This window comes from Girardinichthys multiradiatus, chromosome 21 (assembly GCF_021462225.1).
Source record: "Girardinichthys multiradiatus isolate DD_20200921_A chromosome 21, DD_fGirMul_XY1, whole genome shotgun sequence".
Lineage (NCBI taxonomy): Eukaryota > Metazoa > Chordata > Actinopteri > Cyprinodontiformes > Goodeidae > Girardinichthys > Girardinichthys multiradiatus.
Window position 1 is genome coordinate 41,507,442 of NC_061813.1, and position 25,004 is coordinate 41,532,445.

The 25,004-nt window shown below is 45.2% G+C and overlaps 2 protein-coding genes across 2 annotated transcripts in view; both read left to right on the forward strand.

Annotated features, from left to right (window-relative positions):
- Positions 1 to 1,379, forward strand: part of LOC124857987 — a 2,084-nt gene extending 705 nt beyond the window's left edge. The window contains exons 2-3 of the mRNA XM_047349649.1: positions 1 to 117; positions 336 to 1,379. The exon at positions 1 to 117 is cut by the window's left edge and continues 85 nt beyond it. Coding sequence (XP_047205605.1) covers positions 1 to 117; positions 336 to 834 — 616 coding nt within the window. The 3' untranslated portion in view covers positions 835 to 1,379. The remainder of the gene's footprint in view (positions 118 to 335) is intronic.
- A 433-nt stretch (positions 1,380 to 1,812) lies between these two features.
- nub1 (negative regulator of ubiquitin-like proteins 1) lies at positions 1,813 to 23,452 on the forward strand. Its single transcript, XM_047349630.1, has 15 exons — positions 1,813 to 1,970; positions 2,751 to 2,872; positions 3,221 to 3,388; positions 3,717 to 3,781; positions 3,858 to 3,922; positions 4,000 to 4,158; positions 4,334 to 4,422; positions 5,579 to 5,685; positions 5,763 to 5,949; positions 6,067 to 6,174; positions 6,347 to 6,499; positions 16,349 to 16,495; positions 16,573 to 16,644; positions 22,500 to 22,689; positions 22,844 to 23,452. The coding sequence occupies exons 2-15, from the start codon at positions 2,756 to 2,758 to the stop codon at positions 23,005 to 23,007; spliced, it is 1,791 nt and encodes a 596-aa protein (XP_047205586.1). The 5' UTR covers positions 1,813 to 1,970; positions 2,751 to 2,755; the 3' UTR covers positions 23,008 to 23,452.
- Positions 23,453 to 25,004: the final 1,552 nt, after the last annotated feature.

The following is a 25,004-nucleotide window of genomic DNA, read 5'->3' on the forward strand; positions in this document are numbered from 1 at the left end:
TCCTGTTGACAATTTTGACTCTGACCCGAAGATGTTCGACCCGTGGCACGTCCACCTGGACCTCCACCGGCGCTGTCGTCCTGCAGTCAACATACAGATGGAGCTGAGGAGATGCAGGTCAGCAGCTTTAGTTTAATGTTGGTGTGTTTACCTGAGCTTCACAGGTGGACCTAAGGTTCCCAATGATCCAGAACCATCTTCAGACGGGTTTTGGTTCCAACAGTAGGGGGAGATTTGTCTTCCCTTGTAGGTCTCTGTTTTTTTCTGTGGACTGAAATCAGGCTTGATATTCCTCCGCAGCTTCTGTAACTCCAGATCTTTGGTCTTCTCTGCAGATGTTCCTGTTCTTCACCCTCAGGGGTCAGCGCAACAAACCTCTCCCTCTCAGATTGTTTCTGCAGCTCCACAGACACATGCTCCTTCACTGAGGAACACCTAGTCGGTTCCAATCCTGGTTCTGGTTCTCCTGATGGATGCAGTGAAGGCTTCTCTAGAAGTTGCCTGATGGGTCAGGCTCCTGGCTCTAAGAATCCTACCCACAGCTCTTCTAGCAGAACCACAGAGAGGGTTTATCAGCAGTCTAAAGTCCAGGGCTCAGGGGCCAGTACCACCAACCTTGACCAGAACCAGGAGAAGAACCAGTCTGCAAGGAGCAGTGGTTTCAGTTCAAGCAGGAATTCCCAGCACCTCCAAAGTCCAACCTCCAGGTTCTCCCAGCAGCTGATTTCAGGAGGGGGGTCCAGATTATCTCGGAATCACTACCCGTTCCCCAGCAGGAAAACCCCGAAGATCTCTGAGGCTGTCAGGAGACTTGGCCTGTACTCATCCTTCTGAGGTTCTGCAGAGTCCAAAGTTATACTGGAATCCACCAGAACCAACAGAACACTTCATGTTCAGTCCCTGAATGAAGCTCCTGGTTCAGTTATTAATCATCTATTTTCTTCTGTTCACTCTGGATCATAGGTTCTCCTGGTGATTAGTTCTGTACCATAAACCATATATAAGAACTGGATCCTGACTGATTCTGATACTTTCAGGAGGATCAGTGAACCTTCACCAGAATCATCTGTGTTGGTTCTCAGACCTCTAAATGTGTTCAGATCTTAATAAAGACAACAGTCACATTAAAACAAACATGTGGAGAATAAATGAAATGGAAAAAAAGGAAAAGCTAAAGCAAAAGGTTGATTTCTGTGATGGACTCTGGTCGTGGAGGACAATCCTGATTTATTCCTCCAGACATCATGCATCTGTGGTCTACAACACATGGTGGTCTTACTCCTCCTGAGCTGTCAGCTGGAACCTTCTGGACGGGCCTCATGTCCTTCAATCAAGACTTTTCTGATTAATTCAATAAAATTTTTGTCTTATTATCTGCAGACATTTGCTTTTATTATTTCCTCGTGGTGTTTAGTGTTGCTGAACCTTCCTGTTGATTTTTAAAACAAATTCTCCCATTTCAATGTTTTTCGTCTGTTTTTTTCCTCATATTCAAATTTTTTTTTTCTCATTCTTCTGAGGTTTATTTTACCACCTACTACGTTTTACTCAAAAATAATATTTCAGTATTTTATTTTATTCAGTTTGCGTCTATTTCTATTCCTATTTTATTTTGTAAATCCCATTTTGCGTCTTTCTTCCAATTAATTTAGTTTGCTTTCATAATTATGTAGAAATTGTATTTTTGTTTTTTAAATCATTGCGTTATTTGACCCTCGTAGGGCACTGTCAGCCTTACAAAGATCGTGTGTGCTTGTTGAGATGCCTCGGCCTTGCTGTGCGGCAGAGTTCCCGCCGCGCGCTATACAGCTGGTTTCTTAAACCCGCTCAGAGTGAGACCTCTCGTAGTGAGTTTCTCTCTGCAGGAGGTTCTTCATGAAAACATCAGAGTCTCGGAGCTTCAGACTTGGAGATATTTCAACTATTTTTGCTCCTCTGCTCTCTGTCAGTGGCTCCTCTTTAACACCAAGGTAACCCGGGGTCAGGTTTAGCTTCCTGACACTAAAATGTTTTACTGACTGCTAACTGGTAACATCGGAGCGTCTCTGAAGAGAAATAATCAGCGGTTTAGGCAGATTTCTAATGACATTTTTTCAATTTAAAGTTTAAATCGGTTCCGTCAATGAAACAACACACGCACTTTGTCCTGATTTTAATAAAAACCCAAAGTTTAAACTAATTAGCCAGCTAGCTCTCAGCTAGCTCACAGAGCTAAGTGTATGTGTTCGAATAATGGAAATGACGTCATTTCCCGTTTATATTACGCTTTTATCAAAGTTGAGCTCAAAATTCAGACCCAGTTAACCTAATTAACATGTGTAAATTGTAATGGGCATATTTCTGTTCCGAGTTTGGCGATCCTGAACACGAGAGGACTACGTTTCCCATAATGCAAACGGACATGGTCAATTCTAGCCGTAGCCTTCAAAATAAAAGTCTAATTTTTCTTTTTTGTTTTGGAAGAAAACTTTCAGATAGCCGTCAGATAGTTTTAGATTGATTCAGATATGATCATCAGGTAATAATGACCTCAGCTGTATTACGTCTTAGTAGTAAAAATAAGCTTTTTAAAATCACTTCCAACCGTTAAAATTAAGGAGAATATATTTTCCAGTTTCTCTGAATGTTTTCTGTTGCTTCTCCAGAGAGTGTTGGGACTTTCAGGATGAGCTCCTACAGATCTGTTTCACCCAGTCCGAGCTGTTAAAGTTCTCCTCCTTCCTCTGGTTGACTTTCTGTTCTGTTTACAGACACCATGACGGAGCAGAACACACAGGCGAAGCTGAAGAACCTGCTGAAGCAGGAGAAGATCCAGCTCTGGAACCCTCCGTATACCCAGGAGGACAACCAGCCAGGAGACCAACACATCCAGGTGGGCCAAAGCTGCAGAGCTATGCAGAAGGATTCTGATTGGAGGAAGGAGGTAGAGCTACAGGTTTAGAACCGGCAACCCACCGGTTACAAGAAGAACCGCTACCACCTAGGGGGCGCTCTACATTATCACACAGCTTTAATTCAGTTCAAACTGAATTAAAGCTAAAATGTCTAATCAAATGTAGGAGAACATAAAAGGACAGAGGATGAAAATGATTTTATGAACCTGCTGATTATAGATGAAACATTAATTGTTCAGATTATTAATTTGAACTGTTGGACATGGAGATAAAACAGGTGGAATAATTCAGCAGGTTTTAACCTCTTTCCTGTTTTCCTGCTTCAGGAGCTGGCGCAGCGTTACGCCCCGTTCCTTAATCTGTCTGTGGCAGAGGTAGGGGGCGCTCTGGAGTCAATCCGGGCTCAGGCGGTGAAGAGGGGAAAAGGAAACAGGACCTTCAGAGAGACGAGCGTGGCAACGCTGGAGCTGCTGCTGCCCAGAGATGCCAAGAAGGTGGAGCTATTAGAACCTGACCTGTGTCAGGAGGGCGGGGTCAGAGTGACATCATCGCAGGTTCTTTAGTTTAACGTTAGAAACCAGGAGACGGCTGGAGAACTACAGCTGGTTGATAGAACCATCAGCTCCCTCCAGAATCTGGAGAGTCTTTTATCCAGTTTTCAGGTTCTAGTTTATTGAATTGTTGTTGGTAGGTTCTGTCATTAGAACCAAGGTTCTGAACGTTATGGTTTCAAAAATGTTCTTTTAGAGCCTTGCAGAGCCACCTGAAGATCCAAACTAATCTCAGCTGATGGTGGAACTGATGTTCACCTTTTGTTTCCAGGATTCAAAGAGGAAGAACTACATGGAGACGCGGCTGGACATGCCGGTGCAGCAGCTGGTGGACAGGTAACGCCGCCACACCTGGAGGTGATGTCACAGCTCCACCCCTTCAGGCTGAGTGTGTGTTTGTGTGTTTCTGCAGGATCACTGAGGAGTTCAGCCTGAAACACGTCAAACTGATCCTGAACGGGAGAACTCTGAGCGTGGGTCAGTACGGATCTCTGCGGAGATGTTTAGAACCACAGCTGGTTCTCTGATACACGCTGTGTCTTTTCATGTTCTAGACAAGCATCTGGATGAGCAGGGAGTGAAGAACCACAGTAAGGTGATGGTCTTGAAGGTCAGCGACGCCGAGCAGATCAACAAGGAGGAAGAGGAGAAGAAGAACCAGAATGAGAGCATCCAGAGGACCCAGAAAGGTTTCCAGATCCTGTCTGAGAGAGGTGGGTCCAGATGAACGTCATACAGGAAGCAAAGGATGGATCTATCTTTATATCCGATGTGCTTCATCACCTCCACTGAGCTCTTCACAGTTAAAGTTCTTGCATCTCCTGGTCTTGATGTCTTTAAGATGTAGTTGATCAGAGCTGATGAACACATTAATGATCTGTTTGTCAGACGGCAGCGAGGATCCAGACACCACGCCGTTCCTGGAGATCGCAGACCAGAAAGGAAACCCTCTGAAGATCCCTCACAAGGAGAAGAAGGTGGAGTGATGATGTTTGTCCTGCAGATGTTTCCTGTTCAGTGTTTGGTGGCAAATCCAAAAGTTTCTTACATTCTTCCTTTAATGACCTCGGTTTGTTTGGGCTCTTTATCCTGGCGAGGTTCTGTCACTCCTCCCTACGTCCTGCTGGGAGATGTTTCAATCCCAGCACCTCAGCAGGATAAACATCTGAGTCCTTACTGGTTTCACTGGGAGTCTTCTGGGTGGCCTCATGATCCGTGGTCTGGTTCAGGAGTGGTCCAGATCCAGTGGATAAGGGCTTGTGATGTAATGGCTGAATTACCTCCTCTGCACCACATCAGGTTCTGCAGCGGCCCGTTAATGACCCAGTCATTAGACCCAGGTGTGCTGGACATCTAAAACATGCAGGACACCGGTTCTGGAGGACAGGGATTGGACACTCTTGTTTGGTCCTGCTGCAGTAACTCCAGACCTAACCATGATGGTTACTCCTCTGTGCTTCACTGTAGGTGTTCAAAGTGTGGCCCAGGGGCCGTTTGTGGCCCCCAGACGGGTTTTTAGTGGCCCCTGACTGCAGTTCAAGGCCCACCCACCAGCACTAGTGGTCGATGTGTTTAATTAGGGCGAAACTATTAATAACTAATTAAAATCCTCTTACAGTTGAGGATGTTGGGTAGAAGAAAAGTTTTCATCTTTAAATAAAAGCACTTTTCTCTGATGTTCTAGTAGGACAGACGACCACCTCCATCGTGTGACTTTTGGTCTAAAGCAGACTTTGGTGCTAAAATCAAACATTTTAAAGACGCAGTGACCCAAACCCTGACCTTATTGCAGAGAACAGACTTAATAAAACATCCATTTGATCTGTTTTTTAATAGAATAAGCCTTTCTGTTAATGAGGCAAATCTGCTGGGATTTAAGCATCCCTTTGCTGCAGAAAATCTTTTTTCATTTAATGGAATCATGAATCTGCTTTAGCCGGTATAAAATTCCCACTCTTGTTTTTTGTGACTTTAGTTTTTTAATAATAATATTTTATTTGCCTGTGTGACAGAACGTTTGGACATGGCTGCTGTAGAAGGTTCTTTACCTCCAGACTGCTCAGATTCATGTAGATATCCACCCAGCAGGGGGCGCTGCAGCCTCTTTAACCCACATGTCTGGTGTGTGTTCAGGCTCTGATCCTGGCCATGGGTTTCCATGAGAAAGGCCGCTCGCTGATGAAGAGGAAGCAGTACGATAACGCCCTGTGCCACCTGCTGCAGGCCGACCAGCAGTTCAGGTAGAAACGTGCGTTCAGCTGATGACCTTTCAGAATAAAAGCTCCAGGGAGGCTGTGACCGACTGGTTTTCTTTCAGCGAGTGTGGCTCGGCTCTGCTCAGCTCCGTGGATAACTACGCCGTCCTGCAGCTGGACATCGTGTGGTGCTACTGGGCCCAGGAGGCCCTATCCTGTCTGGAAGACGGCCGCAGCCGCCTGCAGAGAGCCGAGGAGTGCTTCCTGAAGTGTTATGGAGAACAGCAGCAGAGGCTGCTCATGATCAAGGTCCGGTAAACTTTCTGTAGGAACATACCAGCTGTGGTTCCTGTTTCTGCCTCCAGGTGGAGCCTCAGAAAGAGGCTCCTCATGTATGTAACCTTAAACATGTATGTTTGTTGCCAGGGTAACACGGGCAGAGAGGAGGTTCTGTTCCTGCGTCTGTACCTCCTGCAGAGCCTCCTCTCCTACGTTGAAGGAAACGACTGCCAGGCCCGAGTTCTGCTTTCTAAAGTACGTCCTGATGGGTCCCCTGGTCCTGATATATCCTGAAGGTTTCTTTCAGCCTGCTCATGGTTCCCCTAATCCTTTAAATGTCCACAGCAGCTGTCAGTGTTCTGGTACCCATCCTCTTAATGTTTCTGACCCAGACGGAACATCTCGTCTCACCTGTGTTGTCTCTCAGGTGGAGAATCTCTACGGACGTCTATGTCCGGACTCGGAGAAGATGGCTCAGCTCATGGCTCTGGGATTCACTGAAAGAGAAGCCCGGCTGGGACTCCGGGCCTGTGGAGGAGACCTGCAGGAGGCCGCCATCCACATCAGCAACCGTCGTCAGGTAGACACACACCTGGGTTCTGATGCATGGCGTGGGGAACAGGTTGCTATTGTGCTCTTTTAAATCTGAGTGAAGCAAATGGATTGTTTCTGATCCAGAACAGAACCAAAACAGGAAAGATGAGGATGATGATGTGTTATTGTTGGTCCACAACGCTGTTGTTCTGAAGCTGGGTTATGAATGCTGACCGTCTGAGTGTCTGGAGGTTTGGTTTCTCTTCTTCACTCCACAACTTGCTGTCTTGACTTGTTGCCCTGCAGGTTTTATCTGTGTTGCTCCTGAAAAAGTTCACTTCACTCGGGTCATTTTCCACAGAACCCGAAAACTGCTGAGACCAAACCTTGTTTCAAGAAATCAAATCTGGATGGATCAGAGGGAAGTCATTACAGGCCCAGGTCCAATCTGACAGTTCTGGCACAGATCCATGAAAACAGTTCATGAACTAATGAATCCCAGTCAGGCTTTAGACCACAGCATTGAGGAACGTTTTTAGGCCTTAACAGGGACGGGTCCAGAACTTCTGTCTTAGTATTACACAGTTGAGCAGAATATCTGACTGAAAAATGGACTGTTGGGTTCTGTGCTAAACTGGTTCAGATCTTTTTCAGCAGACAGGGACTACTTTGTGTCAGTTGGTAATTTATAAATCTGGGAGAACAAAAATGAATTGTTGGAGGTCCTCAAGGGTCCATTCCTATGGAGAACCGCTTCATTCAAAATTTAATCAAATAATAAATACTACTATTGATCAATTATTAATAAATATCCCCATGAAATAAAACAAAATAATTAAGTTAAAAGAAATTAATTCATTTCAAGATTTATACAATTTTTTCATAATGGACTTTTATTTTGTAGAGCTACTTTATTTATTTCAATGACGTTTACTTTTTAACCCCGTTTTTCATTTTAAGCTCTTTTTATTTCATGTTCTTATATTTAAATGAGGGGGCGGAGTTTTATCTGCTGGGCGGCGCTGGGACAGCAGGACTGAGCTCAGTTCGTGGCTGTGGCCCAGAAGACAGCATGCCAGAGGAAGCCAGGGGGTTCCGGTGCCAGACCGCCCGTAAAAACCTGTCACAGCGGTTGCTGCTGTTTTTGTGGAAACAGTTTGTGAAATAAGTCTTCGTCTTCCTTTCAGCACGTCATGCACACACAAAGTGCTATTTATTTTCCATCCAAGTAAATACAGCCACTTTATGTTACCAGTGGCGCTGGAATACGGGGGGCCATTGTCCCCCCCCCCCCCCCATTTTACGGCCCTGGCCGGCCGTGATCTGGTCCCAACAAAAATTCACGTGGGCTTGACCCGATTGTGGTGAGAGGCTGTGACGGATCTCTTGCTGTCTAGAGACTTGAAACCTGACAGCGTCCGCTGAAACACACGCAGAGTGATATAAATTCATGCACAATGAAATGAGAAGCGCAGAAAACACCTGTCCAGTTGCCTCAATAAATGTGCAATACTGGATGTTTCAGCGCAAAGTTGTCAAATTCTGGGAAGAGTTGATGCCAATAAGTTTCTATAACACCTGTAATGTTATTAACTCACTAAAACTGCAAATAACTGCGTTCATTATCAGTTTCCATACATGATCCAAAGGCAGCTGAGATCTGCAGCAGCACCGCGATGACAGGTCGCTATGTGGAGATGAAAAGAACAGCAACGACCTTCTCTGTTCGTGTGAACATCTTTAAAATAATAGAATAAAAAATAATCAGGACCTCCTGCAGCCTGTCAGGGTCATTGTTTCGTTTTCTGAACGCAACGCCAGTCAGGAACATCATCTCTCCAAACACCATGAAACTGTTTTTAATGAATGAAGAACTTCTATTTGACTTTTTCTTTTATTAAAGACAATATTAGTTCTTATGAAAAACAGGAAAAAACGGTTGTTTTGTCAGCAGAAGTTCTGCAAAAACTGTTCAACAACATAACGACAAAACAAAAGACAATGTTTTATTTTATTTTTTTATTTTAATGAGAAAATATTAAATCTGATAAATCAGATTTACCTGTTTATCATTATTCTACCGGTTTGTGTATCAATGTAGGCCTAATGATTGTTCTTAATAAATAGTTGTTGGATTATTTGTGATATAATAATAGTCTATAACATGAACATATTTGGTATTTCACGGGATATATTAGATGAGGTGAGGTCCATGACTGGTGAAGCCCTTAGAGTCGAATCTGCAAATATATAAACCCAATATAGAAACTGATGTTTTTAAAAGCTTTAATTAAAAGCTTTTAATTATACTTTAATTCATTCTATACTGTTAAACAATACGACAGCAAGAAAAACTAAATATTTAAAATAAGGTCAAATTTGATTATGTAGAATTATTTTTAATTTTCTGCTGATCCTGCGGCTCATGGATGGGTTGCAGGAGGAACTGTGACCCGATCCAGAGGCTGCGGGTTCAGCAGAAAATCACAAAGGAGCGTCTTCGGCCGTGGACTGAGAGGGAAGTCGTCCACTCCTAACCTCGGATCTTCCTGTGGACTCAGTGAGAACCACAGCTGTTCTGGCGCTGCGTGTTTTCCCGTGGAGTGAACAGATACGCTCTGCTCTGCAGGAGGTTGTTGCGCTGCGTCATTATGATCCAGCTGCTGATGTTTTTCCTTCTGTCATGTTCTGCTCCTGCTTTTCTGGACGGTTACAGTTTGTTAAGCTGTGTCGTCACTGTTTACAGCAGCAGGTTTGTCATGTCAGCCTCCACCCTGATTTATCCTCTCTGTTCATTTGCGCAGGGCGCCTCTGACTGCATATTTACGCACTAGTAGCCTTTACGCTTCTCTCTTAAGAATCTGTGGATACATAACTCCATAACTATGAGAATAGCCACAGCCCTTTAAGGTCTGGGCTTCACTGGTTCCTAAAGGCTGAAGAAAAAACGTCTTCTTTGGGATCCGCTTGTCCGGTCTCATCATTTATACTGAGACCAGGTGAGTCCCACTCAGCAGGTAACTGCGGTCAGGTGAGCCGACAGTTAGAAATCCGCGGTCACGTCTTAAAGATTAGCGTCGTGCATACAAGGTGCATAACGGTAATGGAGGACCCGTCAGAAACTTGTGCCATCAGAAACTAAATTTGAATTTCTCAGACTGAATCTGTATTTGTGTAATTTGAAATTAAATGCATTGGTTTGAAAATGAATTTCACTAAACTGAAACTAAATTTAATGGTTTAAAACTGAATTTGTTTGCTTTGAAAATTGCTTTCTTTGTATTGAAAATTCAGTTTGATTGCTTTCACTTTCAGGTCTGATATTCAGTTTTTTGTGTCACACATCCGGGTCCTTGAAGCCAGAGATTAATCAAACACAGATTTACTGATTCACGGATGTCCTTCACTGTCTCTGCGTCCAGATTCAGGTCTGCATCCTTTGAAGGACACATTTGTAGGCCGATAACGTCCTGGATGAGGCGACGAATGCTGTCCAATCTCCAAGGTTCCAACAAATAGATCCTTCTTATCCCCAGATATGAAGGATGGGTCCGGTGTATCCTCCGTGGCCCACCCTATCCCATGATTCATTGCGATAGGGTGCATCCTCCGTGGCCCACCCTATCCCATGATTCATTGCGATAGGGTGTATCCTCCGTGGCCCACCCTATCCCATGATTCAATGCGATAGGGTGTATCCTCCGTGACCCACCCTATCCCATGATTCATTGCGATAGGGTGTATCCTCCGTGACCCACCCTATCCCATGATTCATTGCGATAGGGTGTATCCTCCGTGACCCACCCTATCCCATGATTCAATGCGATAGGGTGTATCCTCCGTGGCCCACCCTATCCCATGATTCATTGCGATAGGGTGTATCCTCCGTGACCCACCCTATCCCATGATTCATTGCGATAGGGTGTATCCTCCGTGACCCACCCTATACCATGATTCATTGCGATAGGGTGTATCCTCCGTGACCCACCCTATCCCATGATTCAATGCGATAGGGTGTATCCTCCGTGGCCCACCCTATCCCATGATTCAATGCGATAGGGTGTATCCTCCGTGACCCACCCTATCCCATGATTCATTGCGATAGGGTGTGTCCTCCGTGACCCACCCTATCCCATGATTCATTGCGATATGGTGCGTCCTCCGTGGCCCACCCTATCCCATGATTCATTGCGATATGGTGCGTCCTCCGTGGCCCACCCTATCCCATGATTCAATGCGATAGGGTGCATCCTCCGTGACCCACCCTATCCCATGATTCATTGCGATAGGGTGTATCCTCCGTGGCCCACCCTATCCCATGATTCATTGCGATAGGGTGTATCCTCCGTGACCCACCCTATCCCATGATTCATTGCGATAGGGTGTGTCCTCCGTGACCCACCCTATCCCATGATTCATTGCGATAAGGTGTATCCTCCGTGGCCCACCCTATCCCATGATTCATTGCGATAGGGTGTGTCCTCCGTGACCCACCCTATCCCATGATTCATTGCGATAGGGTGTATCCTCCGTGACCCACCCTATCCCATGATTCATTGCGATAAGGTGTATCCTCCGTGGCCCACCCTATCCCATGATTCATTGCGATAGGGTGTGTCCTCCGTGACCCACCCTATCCCATGATTCATTGCGATAGGGTGTATCCTCCGTGGCCCACCCTATCCCATGATTCATTGCGATAGGGTGTGTCCTCCGTGGCCCACCCTATCCCATGATTCATTGCGATAGGGTGTGTCCTCCGTGACCCACCCTATCCCATGATTCATTGCGATAGGGTGTATCCTCCGTGACCCACCCTATCCCATGATTTATTGCGATAGGGTGTATCCTCCGTGGCCCACCCTATCCCATGATTCATTGCGATAGGGTGTATCCTCCGTGGCCCACCCTATCCCATGATTCATTGCGATAGGGTGTATCCTCCGTGACCCACCCTATCCCATGATTCATTGCGATAGGGTGTATCCTCCGTGACCCACCCTATCCCATGATTCATTGCGATAGGGTGTATCCTCCGTGACCCACCCTATCCCATGATTCATTGCGATAGGGTGTATCCTCCGTGACCCACCCTATCCCATGATTCATTGCGATAGGGTGTATCCTCCGTGGCCCACCCTATCCCATGATTCATTGCGATAGGGTGTATCCTCCGTGACCCACCCTATCCCATGATTCATTGCGATAGGGTGTGTCCTCCGTGACCCACCGTATCCCATGATTCATTGCGATAGGGTGTGTCCTCCGTGACCCACCCTATCCCATGATTCATTGCGATAGGGTGTATCCTCCGTGGCCCACCCTATCCCATGATTCATTGCGATAGGGTGTGTCCTCCGTGGCCCACCCTATCCCATGATTCATTGCGGGTCAAACTAGATTGTTCAAACGGAAGTAGCAAAGAAAAGCTGTGAATAAAATTGGATATATTGGTCATTCTGTGAAACAACTAAACTTTTTAGATGAGAATGTAGTTGCGTAAACCTAAAATATCTGATCAGTTGATGAAGATGGTCCGACGTGTTCGGAGATGTCCGCCCCGCCCCAGCAGTCAGCTGACCGGGTGGTTGAGGTGCGATGACTCCCGAGAGAACAGCTGACTCCCGGCTCATTGTTTTCAAAATCCCGCTGGGTTTCACCAATGGGTGGAAGTTAAACAGATAGAATTCAGTCAGATTATATCTAATATTAATGTTTGGTTTATTTACTATTATACTCTGCAAATAAACTGATTTAAACTTTATTCCTAAAGTTAATGTGTTAGTGTTTAAGTTGATGAAAGCTTTACAAATAAATTAAACAAATAGTATTTGTCATCAATGTATTTTATCTAGTGTTAGATTTTTATATCTATGAACACAAAAAATATGTTCAACATTTTAAATAGCTGAAAAATGAACAAGATCATAAAACAATAACATTTTAAAACGAAACAGCATTATAAGCCATCAGCAATATTTAAAAGGGTAAATAAAAACCCTCTAGTTATTTACAGTAGAGACAGCGTTATTAACATTCAGGCTCCATTTGTTGCTAGGCAACAGAAGTGACGCTGAGGTAAGGGCGGGAAACGCAGATCTACGTAACACCGGCCGCATCATGCTAATCTGTCATGTTTAGCTAATAGCTACAGGTAGCATAAGTGTTGCTGTTTGACCATCATTTGTTTCCATGACGCTTCTTATAGATGCTCATTTGACTTGACTGACATCCACCAAGCTCATGTAGCTGCACTGCTGCAGCTCAACCTGCCGTAAAGAAGTTTAAACTGATGTGAAACATAAATCAATGAATCTGTGTTTGATTAATCTGTGGCTACCCTCAAGGACCCGAATGTGTGACACAAAAAACGGAATTTTTAATACAACGAAATACATTTAAAAGCAAATGAATTCAGTTTCAAACCATTAAATTCAGTTTCAGTTTAGTGAAATTCATTTTGAAACCAGTGCATTTAATTTCAAATTACACAAATACAGATTCAGTTTCTGAGGGCACAAGTTTCTTCCCATAGACCCGATCCTGGTAACGGTTGAGAAAATTAGAGGAAAACAGGAAAGTAACCTTCAGAACATTTATATTAATTACATTTTTACAATTTTCAAATACATGTTTTATGTAATATTTAATCATTTTACTGTAGAGGTTTGGGGAAATAACGGGTCATACATAGAAAAGAGCAAGTTCAGTCCTACTGGACCTCCAGTAATCCACTGACCACCCCAGTGTCAAATGTAGGATACTGGATGAACATTTTGAGGTACTTTGACCCGTTATTTCTCCAAAACTCTACAGTAAAATTCTGAAATATTTATTCTGGTTATAGTATAGATGACCCTTTAATATAATCTGAAGAGATTGTGTTGTTACCTCTCATGAGTTTGGAGAAATACATTCTTGAATGTGACACAAATGCTTATACTGGTGAGCATTAGTAGGTATTATTTCACCAAACATCCTCAGTGAAATTATTAAATATATATATATATATATTTTTACATAAAACATCTATGTGAAAGTTGTAAAAATGTCATTAATAAAAATGTTCTGAAGGTTACTTCCCTGTTTTCCTCTAATTTTCTCAACCGTTGCCAAGATCGGGTCCTTTCTGCTCCATCACTGTAAATCAGCTTGTATGGGCGGAGCTGATCTTTTAAAGGGAGCCGATGTCACCGAGGATTTCTGACTGTCGGCTCACCTGACCACGGTAGCAGGTAGCAGGAGGAATAAACATAGTGGTCAAAATACAGAAACAGAGACTCTAAAGCGGAACTTTTAAAGAGAGAACAGGAGGAAGGAGGGTTCTGGGCTAAAGCCCTCAATATATCAAGACCCTAAAAACGCCCCTTAAGTACGCGCCAACATTATAGTGTAATAAAACTGAGTCTGTGTGACGCAACACCCCCACAGCCCCCCACCTCTGGGTCTAACGCTGTTTATTAAATAAAAACCAATAAAGACATCATTATTTAAAAGTAACAGCCTATAACAATAATGACGTCCCGTTTGCCGATTATCAGCATTGGTTTCCACAAAAACAGCAGCAACCGCCGTGGCAGGTTTCTACGGCCGGTCTGGCACCGGAACCCCCTGGCTCCTTCTGGCATGCTGTCTTCTGGGCCACAGCCACGAACTGAGCTCGGTCCTGCGGTCCCAGCGCCGCCCAGCAGATAAAACTCCGCCCCCTCATTTAAATATGAGAACATGAAATAAAAAGAGCTTAAAATGAAAAACGTTGTTAAAAAGTAAAAGTCACTGAAATACATAAAGTAGCTTTACAAAATAAAAGTGTCACAAAATAAAAGTGCATTATGAAAGAAAGAAAGAAATCTTTAAGTAAATTAAATAAATCTTAAAATGAATTAAATAAAATAAGATAAAAATTCCTTTTAACATCATTATTTTGTTTTATTTCATGGGGATATTTATTTATTTCATGGAATATTGATTCATAATTTATCAATAGCAGTATTTATGTATTTATTTAATTTTGAATTAAATGGCTTTCCATACATTCTCAGGTCTTTTCTATTTGACATCTATATAATCTCCATAGCTAAGGTTATATGGTTCTACAGCATCTCCTACCATACATACGCTTCATATCTCCATGTCACTGCTTGACCTCTGACCCTAGTACACTCACTGAGTCAGTGTGTCCATAACATCAGTGAGAGGATGGGTCAGATTTCCCCTCCAGCTTAATGCAGATGAGACTGAAATTAGAGATGTTATTAAATCTTGCAAGAGAGAATAATTTTACAGCATTGGACATTTGTTGAGGAGTGCTGCCAAATCTTTCTGACTAGACAAAGCTAACGTTCTCCTTGCAGCAACTTCAACAGCTTTCAAGGTGATTCTCATGAGACTCAATGGGGAGGGAGACAAGGAGAAACCGTCTCCCAGACGGAAACTGAACCTTCCACAGTGTGGCATACATGTTATCTCATATAAGCGCTCTGACTAAACAGAACCATCTGTCCTAACTTCAGCTGTTCAGGCTTACACCTTCAGGTGGCGCTACAGAGCGCTGTCTGCTAAAACCAGCCGCCACAGAGACAGTTTCTTCCTCTAGGCTGTTTCTCTGATGAACTCTTGACAGTCAGAGCTCCAGAACAACACCAGGCAGACTTGGACTGATCCCACATTATATTCTATTGGAAAGCCACTCTGTTTATATGTACATTTAAAAATATATTCTTTATTATTGAGAACAAAGTGGACCAGTCAGATTCGTTGTTTGTCTCCACAAACTTGGCAATAAAGCTGATTTTAACCCTTGCCATAAATCAAGTCTGCAACAGAACAACACTGAAGGGGTTTGAATACTTTTCTCAGGTCTTGCAGAGTTTCAGGTCATAAACCAAGGCAATTTAAGCAAAGCACTAAAATTTTCATCAACACTCATCAGCGCTCAACTGGACTCAATTGGGCCGAAGACCACAGAACAAGGAACCTGGGTGTAGTTTTGGTCTCAGATCTGTTACTAAATCAGCTTACTGTCATCTTAGAAACAGTGGCAGAATAAAGGTTTCCAGGTCTGGTTTGGCTATTGATAATTATTAATAACTGCCAAAGGCAAATATTAACAAAGTTAATGATTTTAATCAAACTAACCAGGTCAGTGCACCACCTGGTTATCAGGTATTAACAGCCAATCAGCTCTCAGCTCTTCAGGTGTGGTGTTATAGACCAATAGATGACGAGAAACACGTTCATGTTCTCTCCGATGCAGCGCTGCAGGCTAAGAGGAAGACCTCTAGTTTGGTAGCTCTATGACATCACGGCGAATCCAGCTACGAAACTCCTCCTTCCTTGAGCTGTGCACGAGAAAGGGTTCAAACTGAGTTTTGACCATTCTCTTTGGTTTCTCAGAGCAGTTTAGTCATTTTTGCTCCTGCCATGGCTGGGCCTCACTTCTGTCTTCACTGGTCTGGAGAAAATCCATCAGGCAGCTGCAGCTCATCCAAAATGCTGCTGCCAGAGTCCTGCTGTTGGTCCATGAAGCTCTAAATGCTTCTGGCTACATCTCTGAGTTTCTGGTCAGGTTAGACCCCTGAGGTCTTCAGAGACCTGCTTACTCAGTATTCCCAGAACCAGAACCAATCAAGGGGAGGCACCATTTAGTTTCTGCCTGAAAACCTAAGATGTTCAAAAACTGTTGGTTCTTTTAAATCAGGACTGATTCTTCAGATTCTCCAGAATCTGACTGATTAACTGTCTGCATTTAATATCGGCATTTAAACATCTGGTTCCTTCATGATTTTATGCTTTATTGTCTTTCTGTCTTTCCTTGGATGTCCTGTAAAGAACTTTGTGTCTGAATGGTGGTGCTGAAAAGAAATTAACTCACCTTTCCTTCTGTTGGGATCAGGAGCGTGAGGAGGTGAAGCAGAGGGAGAGACAGAAGAGGACAGCCAGGATGGAGGCTATCTCCAGCCTGATGGAGCTGGGGTTCTCTAGGAGGGATGTAGCCAGAGCTCTGCACCATGCTGAGGGGAACGTGGACAAAGCTTACTCTGTCAGTCTCTACTTAGTTTGACCTTTAAATGGTACCGACCTCTGCTGGACAGATGATAAGTCTCTGTCTGTCCTCAGATCCTGCTAGACTCATCTCAGGCTGCTCAGACCACCTTAGAGGACAGCGTCAGTCCAGAGAAGGTGGAGCAGGTAACCATCTCTCTGTCCAACCAGTGTCCATCTGTGTCCCATCTGTGTTACATTAACGCTCAGCTTTACTTGCACAATGATCACCTGCACTGTTGTATTGCTCTTGCATCTTATACTGCTCTATATTTACTCTCACTCACTTAAAACTGTGCACATATATTTATATTATATTGTAGATATGTTTATACTGTTTAATTTGTACTGTATTGCACCGACTACGCCAAAACAAATTCCTTGTATGTCCAAAAACGTACTTGGCAATAAAGCTTTTCTGATTCTGATTCTGATAGCTGTTTCAACCCAGATGGTGGCCTCTGTCCCCAAAGCTGATCTGATTTTGCTGCCCAAGTCTCTCTGTTTTGACACAGATGTTGTTCTTCTGTCTTTCTGGTCCAGTTGTTGTCTCTCTATGTCATTGGTCTGATCCAGATGTTGTCCCTGGTCTCATCCAGATGTTGTCCCTGGTCTGATCCAGATGTTGTCCCTCTGTGTCCTTGGTCTGATCCAGATGTTGTCCCTCTGTGTCCTTGGTCTGATCCAGATGTTGTCCCTCTGTGTCCCTGGTCTCATTCAGATGTTGTCCCTGGTCTGATCCATATGTTGTCCCTCTGTGTCCTTGGTCTGATCCAGATGTTTTCCCTGGTCTCATCCAGATGTTGTCCTTGGTCTGATCCAGATGTTGTCCCACTGTGTCCCTGGTCTCATTCAGATGTTGTCCCTGGTCTGATCCAGATGTTGTCCCATTGTGTCCCTGGTCTCATTCAGATGTTGTCCCTGGTCTGATCCAGATGTTGTCCCTCTGTGTCCTTGGTCTGATCCAGATGTTGTCCCCAGTCTCATCCATATGTTGTTCCTCTGTGTCCTTGGTCTGATCCAGATGTTGTCCCTGGTCTCAACCAGATGTTGTCCTTTGTCTGATCCAGATGTTGTCCCTGGTCTCATCCAGATGTTGTCCTTGGTCTCATCCAGATGTTGTCCTTGGTCTGATCCAGATGTTGTCCCTGGTCTGATCCAGATGTTGTCCTGGATCAGACCAGGACAACATCTGATCCAGATGTTGTCCCTGGTCTGATCCAGATGTTGTCCCACTGTGTCCCTGGTCTCATTCAGATGCTGTCCCTCTGTCCTTGGTCTGATCCAGATGTTGTCCCTTTGTGTCCTTGGTCTGATCCAGATGTTTTCCCTGGTCTGATCCAGATGTTGTCCCTGGTCTCATCCAGATGTTGTCCCTGGTTTCATCCAGATGTTGTCCCTCGTTCCTTGGTCTGATCCAGATGTTGTTCCTCTGTGTCCTTGGTCTGATCCAGATGTGGTCCCTGGTTTCATCCAGATGTTGTCCCTCTGTCCTTGGTCTGATCCAGATGTTGTCCCTGTTCTCATCCAGATGTTGTCCTTGGTCTAATCCAGAAGTTGTCCCTGGTCTCATCCATATGTTGTCCCTCTGTCCTTGGTCTGATCCAGATGTTGTCCCTGGTCTCATCCAGATGTTGTCCCTCTGTGTCCTTGGTCTGATCCAGATGTTGTCCTTGGTCTGATCCAGATGTTGTCCCTGGCCTGATCCAGATGTTGTCCTTGGTATGATCCAGATGTTGTCCCTGGTCTCATCCATATGTTGTCCCTCTGTGTCCCTGGTCTCATCCAGATGTTGTCCTTGGTCTGATCCAGATGTCCCTGGTTTCATCCAGATGTTGTCCCTCTGTGTCCTTGGTCTGATCCAGATGTTGTCCCTGGTCTGATCCAGATGTTGTCCTTGGTCTGATCCAGATGTTGTCCCTGGTCTCATCCATATGTTGTCCCTCTGTGTCCTTGGTCTGATCCAGATGTTGTCCCTGGTCTCATCCAGATGTTGTCCCTCTGTCCTTGGTCTCATCCAGATGTTGTCCCTGGTTTGATCCAGATGTTGTCCCACTGTGTCCCTGGTCTCATCCAGATGTTGTCCCTGGTTTGATCCAGATGTTGTCCCACTGTGTCCCTGGTCTCATCCAGATGTTGTCCTTGGTCTGATCTAGATGTCCCTGGTTTCATCCAGATGTTGTCCCTCTGTGTCCTTGGTCTGATCCAGATGTTGTCCCTGGTCTCAACCAGATGTTGTCCTTTGTCTGATCCAGATGTTGTCCCTGGTCTCATCCAGATGTTGTCCTTGGTCTCATCCAGATGTTGTCCTTGGTCTGATCCAGATGTTGTCCTGGATCAGACCAGGACAACATCTGATCCAGATGTTGTCCCTGGTCTGATCCAGATGTTGTCCCACTGTGTCCCTGGTCTCATTCAGATGCTGTCCCTCTGTCCTTGGTCTGATCCAGATGTTGTCCCTTTGTGTCCTTGGTCTGATCCAGATGTTTTCCCTGGTCTGATCCAGATGTTGTCCCTGGTCTCATCCAGATGTTGTCCCTGGTTTCATCCAGATGTTGTCCCTCGTTCCTTGGTCTGATCCAGATGTTGTCCCTCTGTGTCCTTGGTCTGATCCAGATGTGGTCCCTGGTTTCATCCAGATGTTGTCCCTCTGTCCTTGGTCTGATCCAGATGTTGTCCCTGTTCTCATCCAGATGTTGTCCTTGGTCTAATCCAGAAGTTGTCCCTGGTCTCATCCATATGTTGTCCCTCTTTGTCCTTGGCCTGATCCAGATGTTTTCCCTGGTCTCATCCAGATGTTGTCCTTGGTCTGATCCAGATGTCCCTGGTTTCATCCAGATGTTGTCCCTCTGTCCTTTGTCTGATCCAGATGTTGTCCCTGGTCTCATCCATATGTTGTCCCACTGTGTCCCTGGTCTCATTCAGATGTTGTCCCTGGTCTGATCCAGATGTTGTCCTTCTGTGTCCTTGGTCTGATCCAGATGTTGTCCTTGGTCTCATCCATATGTTGTCCCTCTGTGTCCTTGGTCTGATCCAGATGTTGTCCCTGGTCTCATCCATATGTTGTCCCTCTGTGTCCTTGGTCTGATCCAGATGTTCTCCCTGGTCTCATTCAGATGTTGTCCCTGGTCTGATCCAGATGTTGTCCTTCTGTGTCCTTGGTCTGATCCAGATGTTGTCCTTGGTCTCATCCATATGTTGTCCCTCTGTGTCCTTGGTCTGATCCAGATGTTCTCCCTGGTCTCATTCAGATGTTGTCCCTGGTCTGATCCAGATGTTGTCCCACTGTGACCTTGGTCTGATCCAGATGTTGTCCTTGGTCTCATCCATATGTTGTCCCTCTGTGTCCTTGGTCTGATCCAGATGTTTTCCCTGGTCTCATCCAGATGTTGTCCCACTGTGTCCCTGGTCTCATTCAGATGTTGTCCCTGGTCTGATCCAGATGTTGTCCCTCTGTGTCCTTGGTCTGATCCAGATGTTGTCCTTGGTCTCATCCATATGTTGTCCCCCTGTGTCCTTGGTCTGATCCAGATGTTGTCCCTGGTCTCATCCATATGTTGTCCCTCTGTGTCCTTGGTCTAATCCAGATGTTTTCCCTGGTCTCATCCAGATGTTGTCCTTGGTCTGATCCAGATGTTGTCCCTGGTTTCATCCAGATGTTGTCCCTCTGTCCTTGGTCTGATCCAGATGTTGTCCCTTTGTGTCCTTGGTCTGATCCAGATGTTTTCCCTGGTCTCATCCAGATGTTGTCCTTGGTCTGATCCAGATGTTGTCCCACTGTGTCCCTGGTCTCATTCAGATGTTGTCCCTGGTCTGATCCAGATGTTGTCCCTCTGTGTCCTTGGTCTGATCCAGATGTTGTCCCTGGTCTCATCCATATGTTGTCCCTCTGTGTCCTTGGTCTGATCCAGATGTTTTCCCTGGTCTCATCCAGATGTTGTCCTTGGTCTGATCCAGATGTTGTCCCTGGTCTGATCCAGATGTTGTCCTTGGTCTGATCCAGATGTTGTCCCTGGTCTGATCCAGATGTTGTCCCACTGTGTCCCTGGTCTCATTCAGATGTTGTCCCTGGTCTGATCCAGATGTTGTCCCTGGTCTCATCCAGATGTTGTCCCTGGTTTCATCCAGATGTTGTCCCTCGTTCCTTGGTCTGATCCAGATGTTGTCCCTCTGTGTCCTTGGCCTGATCCAGATGTGGTCCCTGGTTTCATCCAGATGTTGTCCCTCTGTCCTTGGTCTGATCCAGATGTTGTCCCTGTTCTCATCCAGATGTTGTCCTTGGTCTGATCCAGAAGTTGTCCCTGGTCTCATCCAGATGTTGTCCTTGGTCTGATCCAGATGTCCCTGGTTTCATCCAGATGTTGTCCCTCTGTCCTTTGTCTGATCCAGATGTTGTCCCTGGTCTCATCCATATGTTGTCCCTCTTTGTCCTTGGCCTGATCCAGATGTTTTCCCTGGTCTCATCCAGATGTTGTCCTTGGTCTGATCCAGATGTCCCTGGTTTCATCCAGATGTTGTCCCTCTGTCCTTTGTCTGATCCAGATGTTGTCCCTGGTCTCATCCATATGTTGTCCCACTGTGTCCCTGGTCTCATTCAGATGTTGTCCCTGGTCTGATCCAGATGTTGTCCCTCTGTGTCCTTGGTCTGATCCAGATGTTGTCCCTCTGTCCTTTGTCTGATCCAGATGTTGTCCCTGGTCTCATCCATATGTTGTCCCTCTTTGTCCTTGGCCTGATCCAGATGTTTTCCCTGGTCTCATCCAGATGTTGTCCTTGGTCTGATCCAGATGTCCCTGGTTTCATCCAGATGTTGTCCCTCTGTCCTTTGTCTGATCCAGATGTTGTCCCTGGTCTCATCCATATGTTGTCCCACTGTGTCCCTGGTCTCATTCAGATGTTGTCCCTGGTCTGATCCAGATGTTGTCCCTCTGTGTCCTTGGTCTGATCCAGATGTTGTCCCTGGTCTCATCCATATGTTGTCCCTCTGTGTCCTTGGTCTGATCCAGATGTTCTCCCTGGTCTCATTCAGATGTTGTCCCTGGTCTGATCCAGATGTTGTCCCTCTGTGTCCTTGGTCTGATCCAGATGTTGTCCTTGGTCTCATCCATATGTTGTCCCTCTGTGTCCTTGGTCTGATCCAGATGTTTTCCCTGGTCTCATCCAGATGTTGTCCCACTGTGTCCCTGGTCTCATTCAGATGTTGTCCCTGGTCTGATCCAGATGTTGTCCCTCTGTGTCCTTGGTCTGATCCAGATGTTGTCCCTGGTCTGATCCAGATGTTGTCCCTCTGTGTCCCTGGTCTCATCTAGATGTTGTCCTTGGTCTGATCCAGATGTCCCTGGTCTCATCTAGATGTTGTCCTTGGTCTGATCCAGATGTCCCTGGTCTCATCTAGATGTTGTCCCACTGTGTCCCTGGTCTCATTCAGATGTTGTCCCTCTGTGTTCCTGGTCTCATCCAGATGTTGTCCTTGGTCTGATCCAGATGTCCCTGGTCTCATCTAGATGTTGTCCTTGGTCTGATCCAGATGTCCCTGGTCTCATCTAGATGTTGTCCCTGGTCTGATCCAGATGTTGTCCCTGGTCTGATCCAGATGTTGTCCCACTGTGTCCCTGGTCTCATTCAGATGTTGTCCCTCTGTGTCCCTGGTCTCATCCAGATGTTGTCCCTGGTCTGATCCAGATGTTGTCCCTAGTCTGATCCAGATGTTGTCCCACTGTGTCCCTGGTCTCATTCAGATGTTGTCCCTCTGTGTTCCTGGTCTCATCCAGATGTTGTCCTTGGTTTGATCCAGATGTCCCTGGTCTCATCTAGATGTTGTCCTTGGTCTGATCCAGATGTCCCTGGTCTCATCCAGATGTTGTCCTTGGTCTGATCCAGATGTTGTCCCTGGTCTGATCCAGATGTTGTCCCACTGTGTTCCTGGTCTCATCTAGATGTTGTCCTTGGTCTGATCCAGATGTCCCTGGTCTCATCTAGATGTTCTCACTCTTGTTTCACAGCTTCTATATTTGGGGTTTGAGAGAGAATCTGCTGAAGCAGCTCTCAGACTGACAGGAGACGATGTCCAGTCAGCGACTCAACTGCTGTTGGACAACCAGGGGGTTCTGTCCCCGGATCTGATGTCCCCGCCCTCTACCTCCTCCCCCTCACCTTCTTCTGAGGATGCTAGCACCTCCTCCACCTCTCCAGGTATATCCCACTAACACACTGAACATCCACACAGGATGTTCAGATGGAGCTATGATCTGAGGTCAGCAGGTGGCGCTGTAGGCCATGTTCTGCCTGATCTTCTAAGATCTGTGTTTGTGTCATTGACCTAAATGTTTCCCTGCTTGGTCTTCAGAGGACAGCGAGCTGGTTAACGAGGTCTTGGAGGACATTTCTCGTCATGAGGAGGACTATTTGGACTTGTCTCTGGAGGAGGAGAGTGAGGTCATCTCCACCCTGAAGACCTACCTGAACAGAGAGCCTACACACACACCCTGTGAGCCTTTAACCGATGGATGATCTGCTCTAATCTGTGCCTGGACCTTCAGAGCTACGACCTGAACACAGAAGGTCCAGGTGTTCATCACAGCTATTCTTGAGGTTGAGGTAGAATGTTTCCAGTGAGGAGCCAGGAACCTTCAAGCATCCCAGCACCTCCTCAGATCATCCAGATTTGTAAATGTTCAGAATGAAGCTTAGCAGAAATGTTAAACCAGGATTATTTCATCTGGTCAGGCTGGTTGAACCGGGTCTCTTTAGTTCATGATGATTTTTGTTTCTGCTGCAGAATCATTGATGTTTGATCAAACAGACTCATGTTGCTGAAGATCTGGCCTCAGTTTAAATAATGTTCTAACGAAGGGATAGAACGTTTTGTTTGACTTTATTTTAAAATGTTCCTGTTTTGTTTTGCCTGGTTCTGATGAAGTGATAATAAAAAGTTCTGTCAGTTTGCCTAAAAACATGATGTGGTTCTGAAGCTTTTTAAATCTAGGCTGGTTTGTGTTGACCCATTTCTTAGACTGGTTCCTGCAGGTAGGAACCTTCTGACAGGAACTCTCCCACGATATCTTCTTGAAGCGTCAGCTGGAAGCTGAGGAACCAGCAGAGACCCGAAGCCTGTGAGATCTTACCAGGTTCAACGGATCTGGGCTTTCTGCAGGAGATCAGGTTTAACTTACCTGTCTGTATGAAAGGTTCCAGCAGCAGTTCCTATGGTAACAGGCCCAGGTAAGAAGAGATGCTGAATATCCTGATCAGAACCTGGCAGTACCCAGAAACCTGTTGAGTGATGGGGAGAACCACTGAGGCTTTGGGCTGGTTCTGTTGGGCCTCCACATGATAAATTGACTACGCAGCAGGAGTTGATGAATGAACATCATGTCCTACGTCCTCCACTAATGTTCTTGTTTTTAAACATTTTATTTTAAATCCATTTTCTTAATAATTGAATATATTTTTATACAATTTTTTATTGTCCTTTTTATGTAAAAGTTCTTCCTGTTGGACCGTTGGGACGGTACCAGAAGCCCAGACCATACACCGTGTATCTTCATAATTAATGCATTTAATCTGTTTCTGGAAACTAAAATCTGAACCAATGACTGTTGGTCCAGATCGGTCCTTACCAGGTTCAACAGATTGTCCTGCTCTTTTCTCTCAAACCCTGAGTCGGTCGTGGCAGATGGCCGCTCACACTGAGCCTGGTTCTGGTTCTGGTTCTGGTTCTGCTGGAGGTTTCTTCCTGTTAAAGTGGAGTTTTTCCTCTCCACTGTCGCTACATACTCATCCAGGAGGAGTGACTGACTGGATGCAACCTGCTGGGTTTCCTTGGATAAAAACATTTTTAACCAGTTTGAATAAATGGAATAAATGACTGAATCTCACTGGTTGATGGTTAGGATTAACTGGAATGGATGAGCCTGACTGGGATTCTAGATGATTGGATTAAACTGACTTGAGAGGACATTTGAGTTGGCGCTAAATAAACGAAACTGAATTGAATTGGATTGGACTGGTTCTGCACTGAATCGGCTAAAACCGACCCACTAAAGGTTTTCATGTAAACTTGGATCAGCCGGTTCCTGTAGGAACATCTGAAGACCCAGAGGTCAGTGTGAGGATGAGGAGGGTTTATGATGGGGTTGTATTTATGGAGGGAATGGAGGATGATCCTCTGTTCAGAAAGGTTTTGGATCTGTTTGTAACCTGTTAGAACCTTAGAACCATTTTGCTGGAACACTGAATTCTTTATTAGATGAAATTTCAATGGTTTTCTGTTCTTTGAAGAGATCTTCAGTGAGGAACATTAGCTCCTGATCTTTGTGATGGACAACCTCAGCTTTCATGGAGCTTTAGAGAAGAAACTGGAGGATTCCTGTTTTATTCCAGCAAATACAGCGATGCTAGTTTTTACAGTGTTTCATCCCAGCGAGCAGAACCTGACAGGAACATTCATACGTTCTCATATCCACTCATCTGCAGCTTATTTCTACTGATACAAGAAGATCAGATGA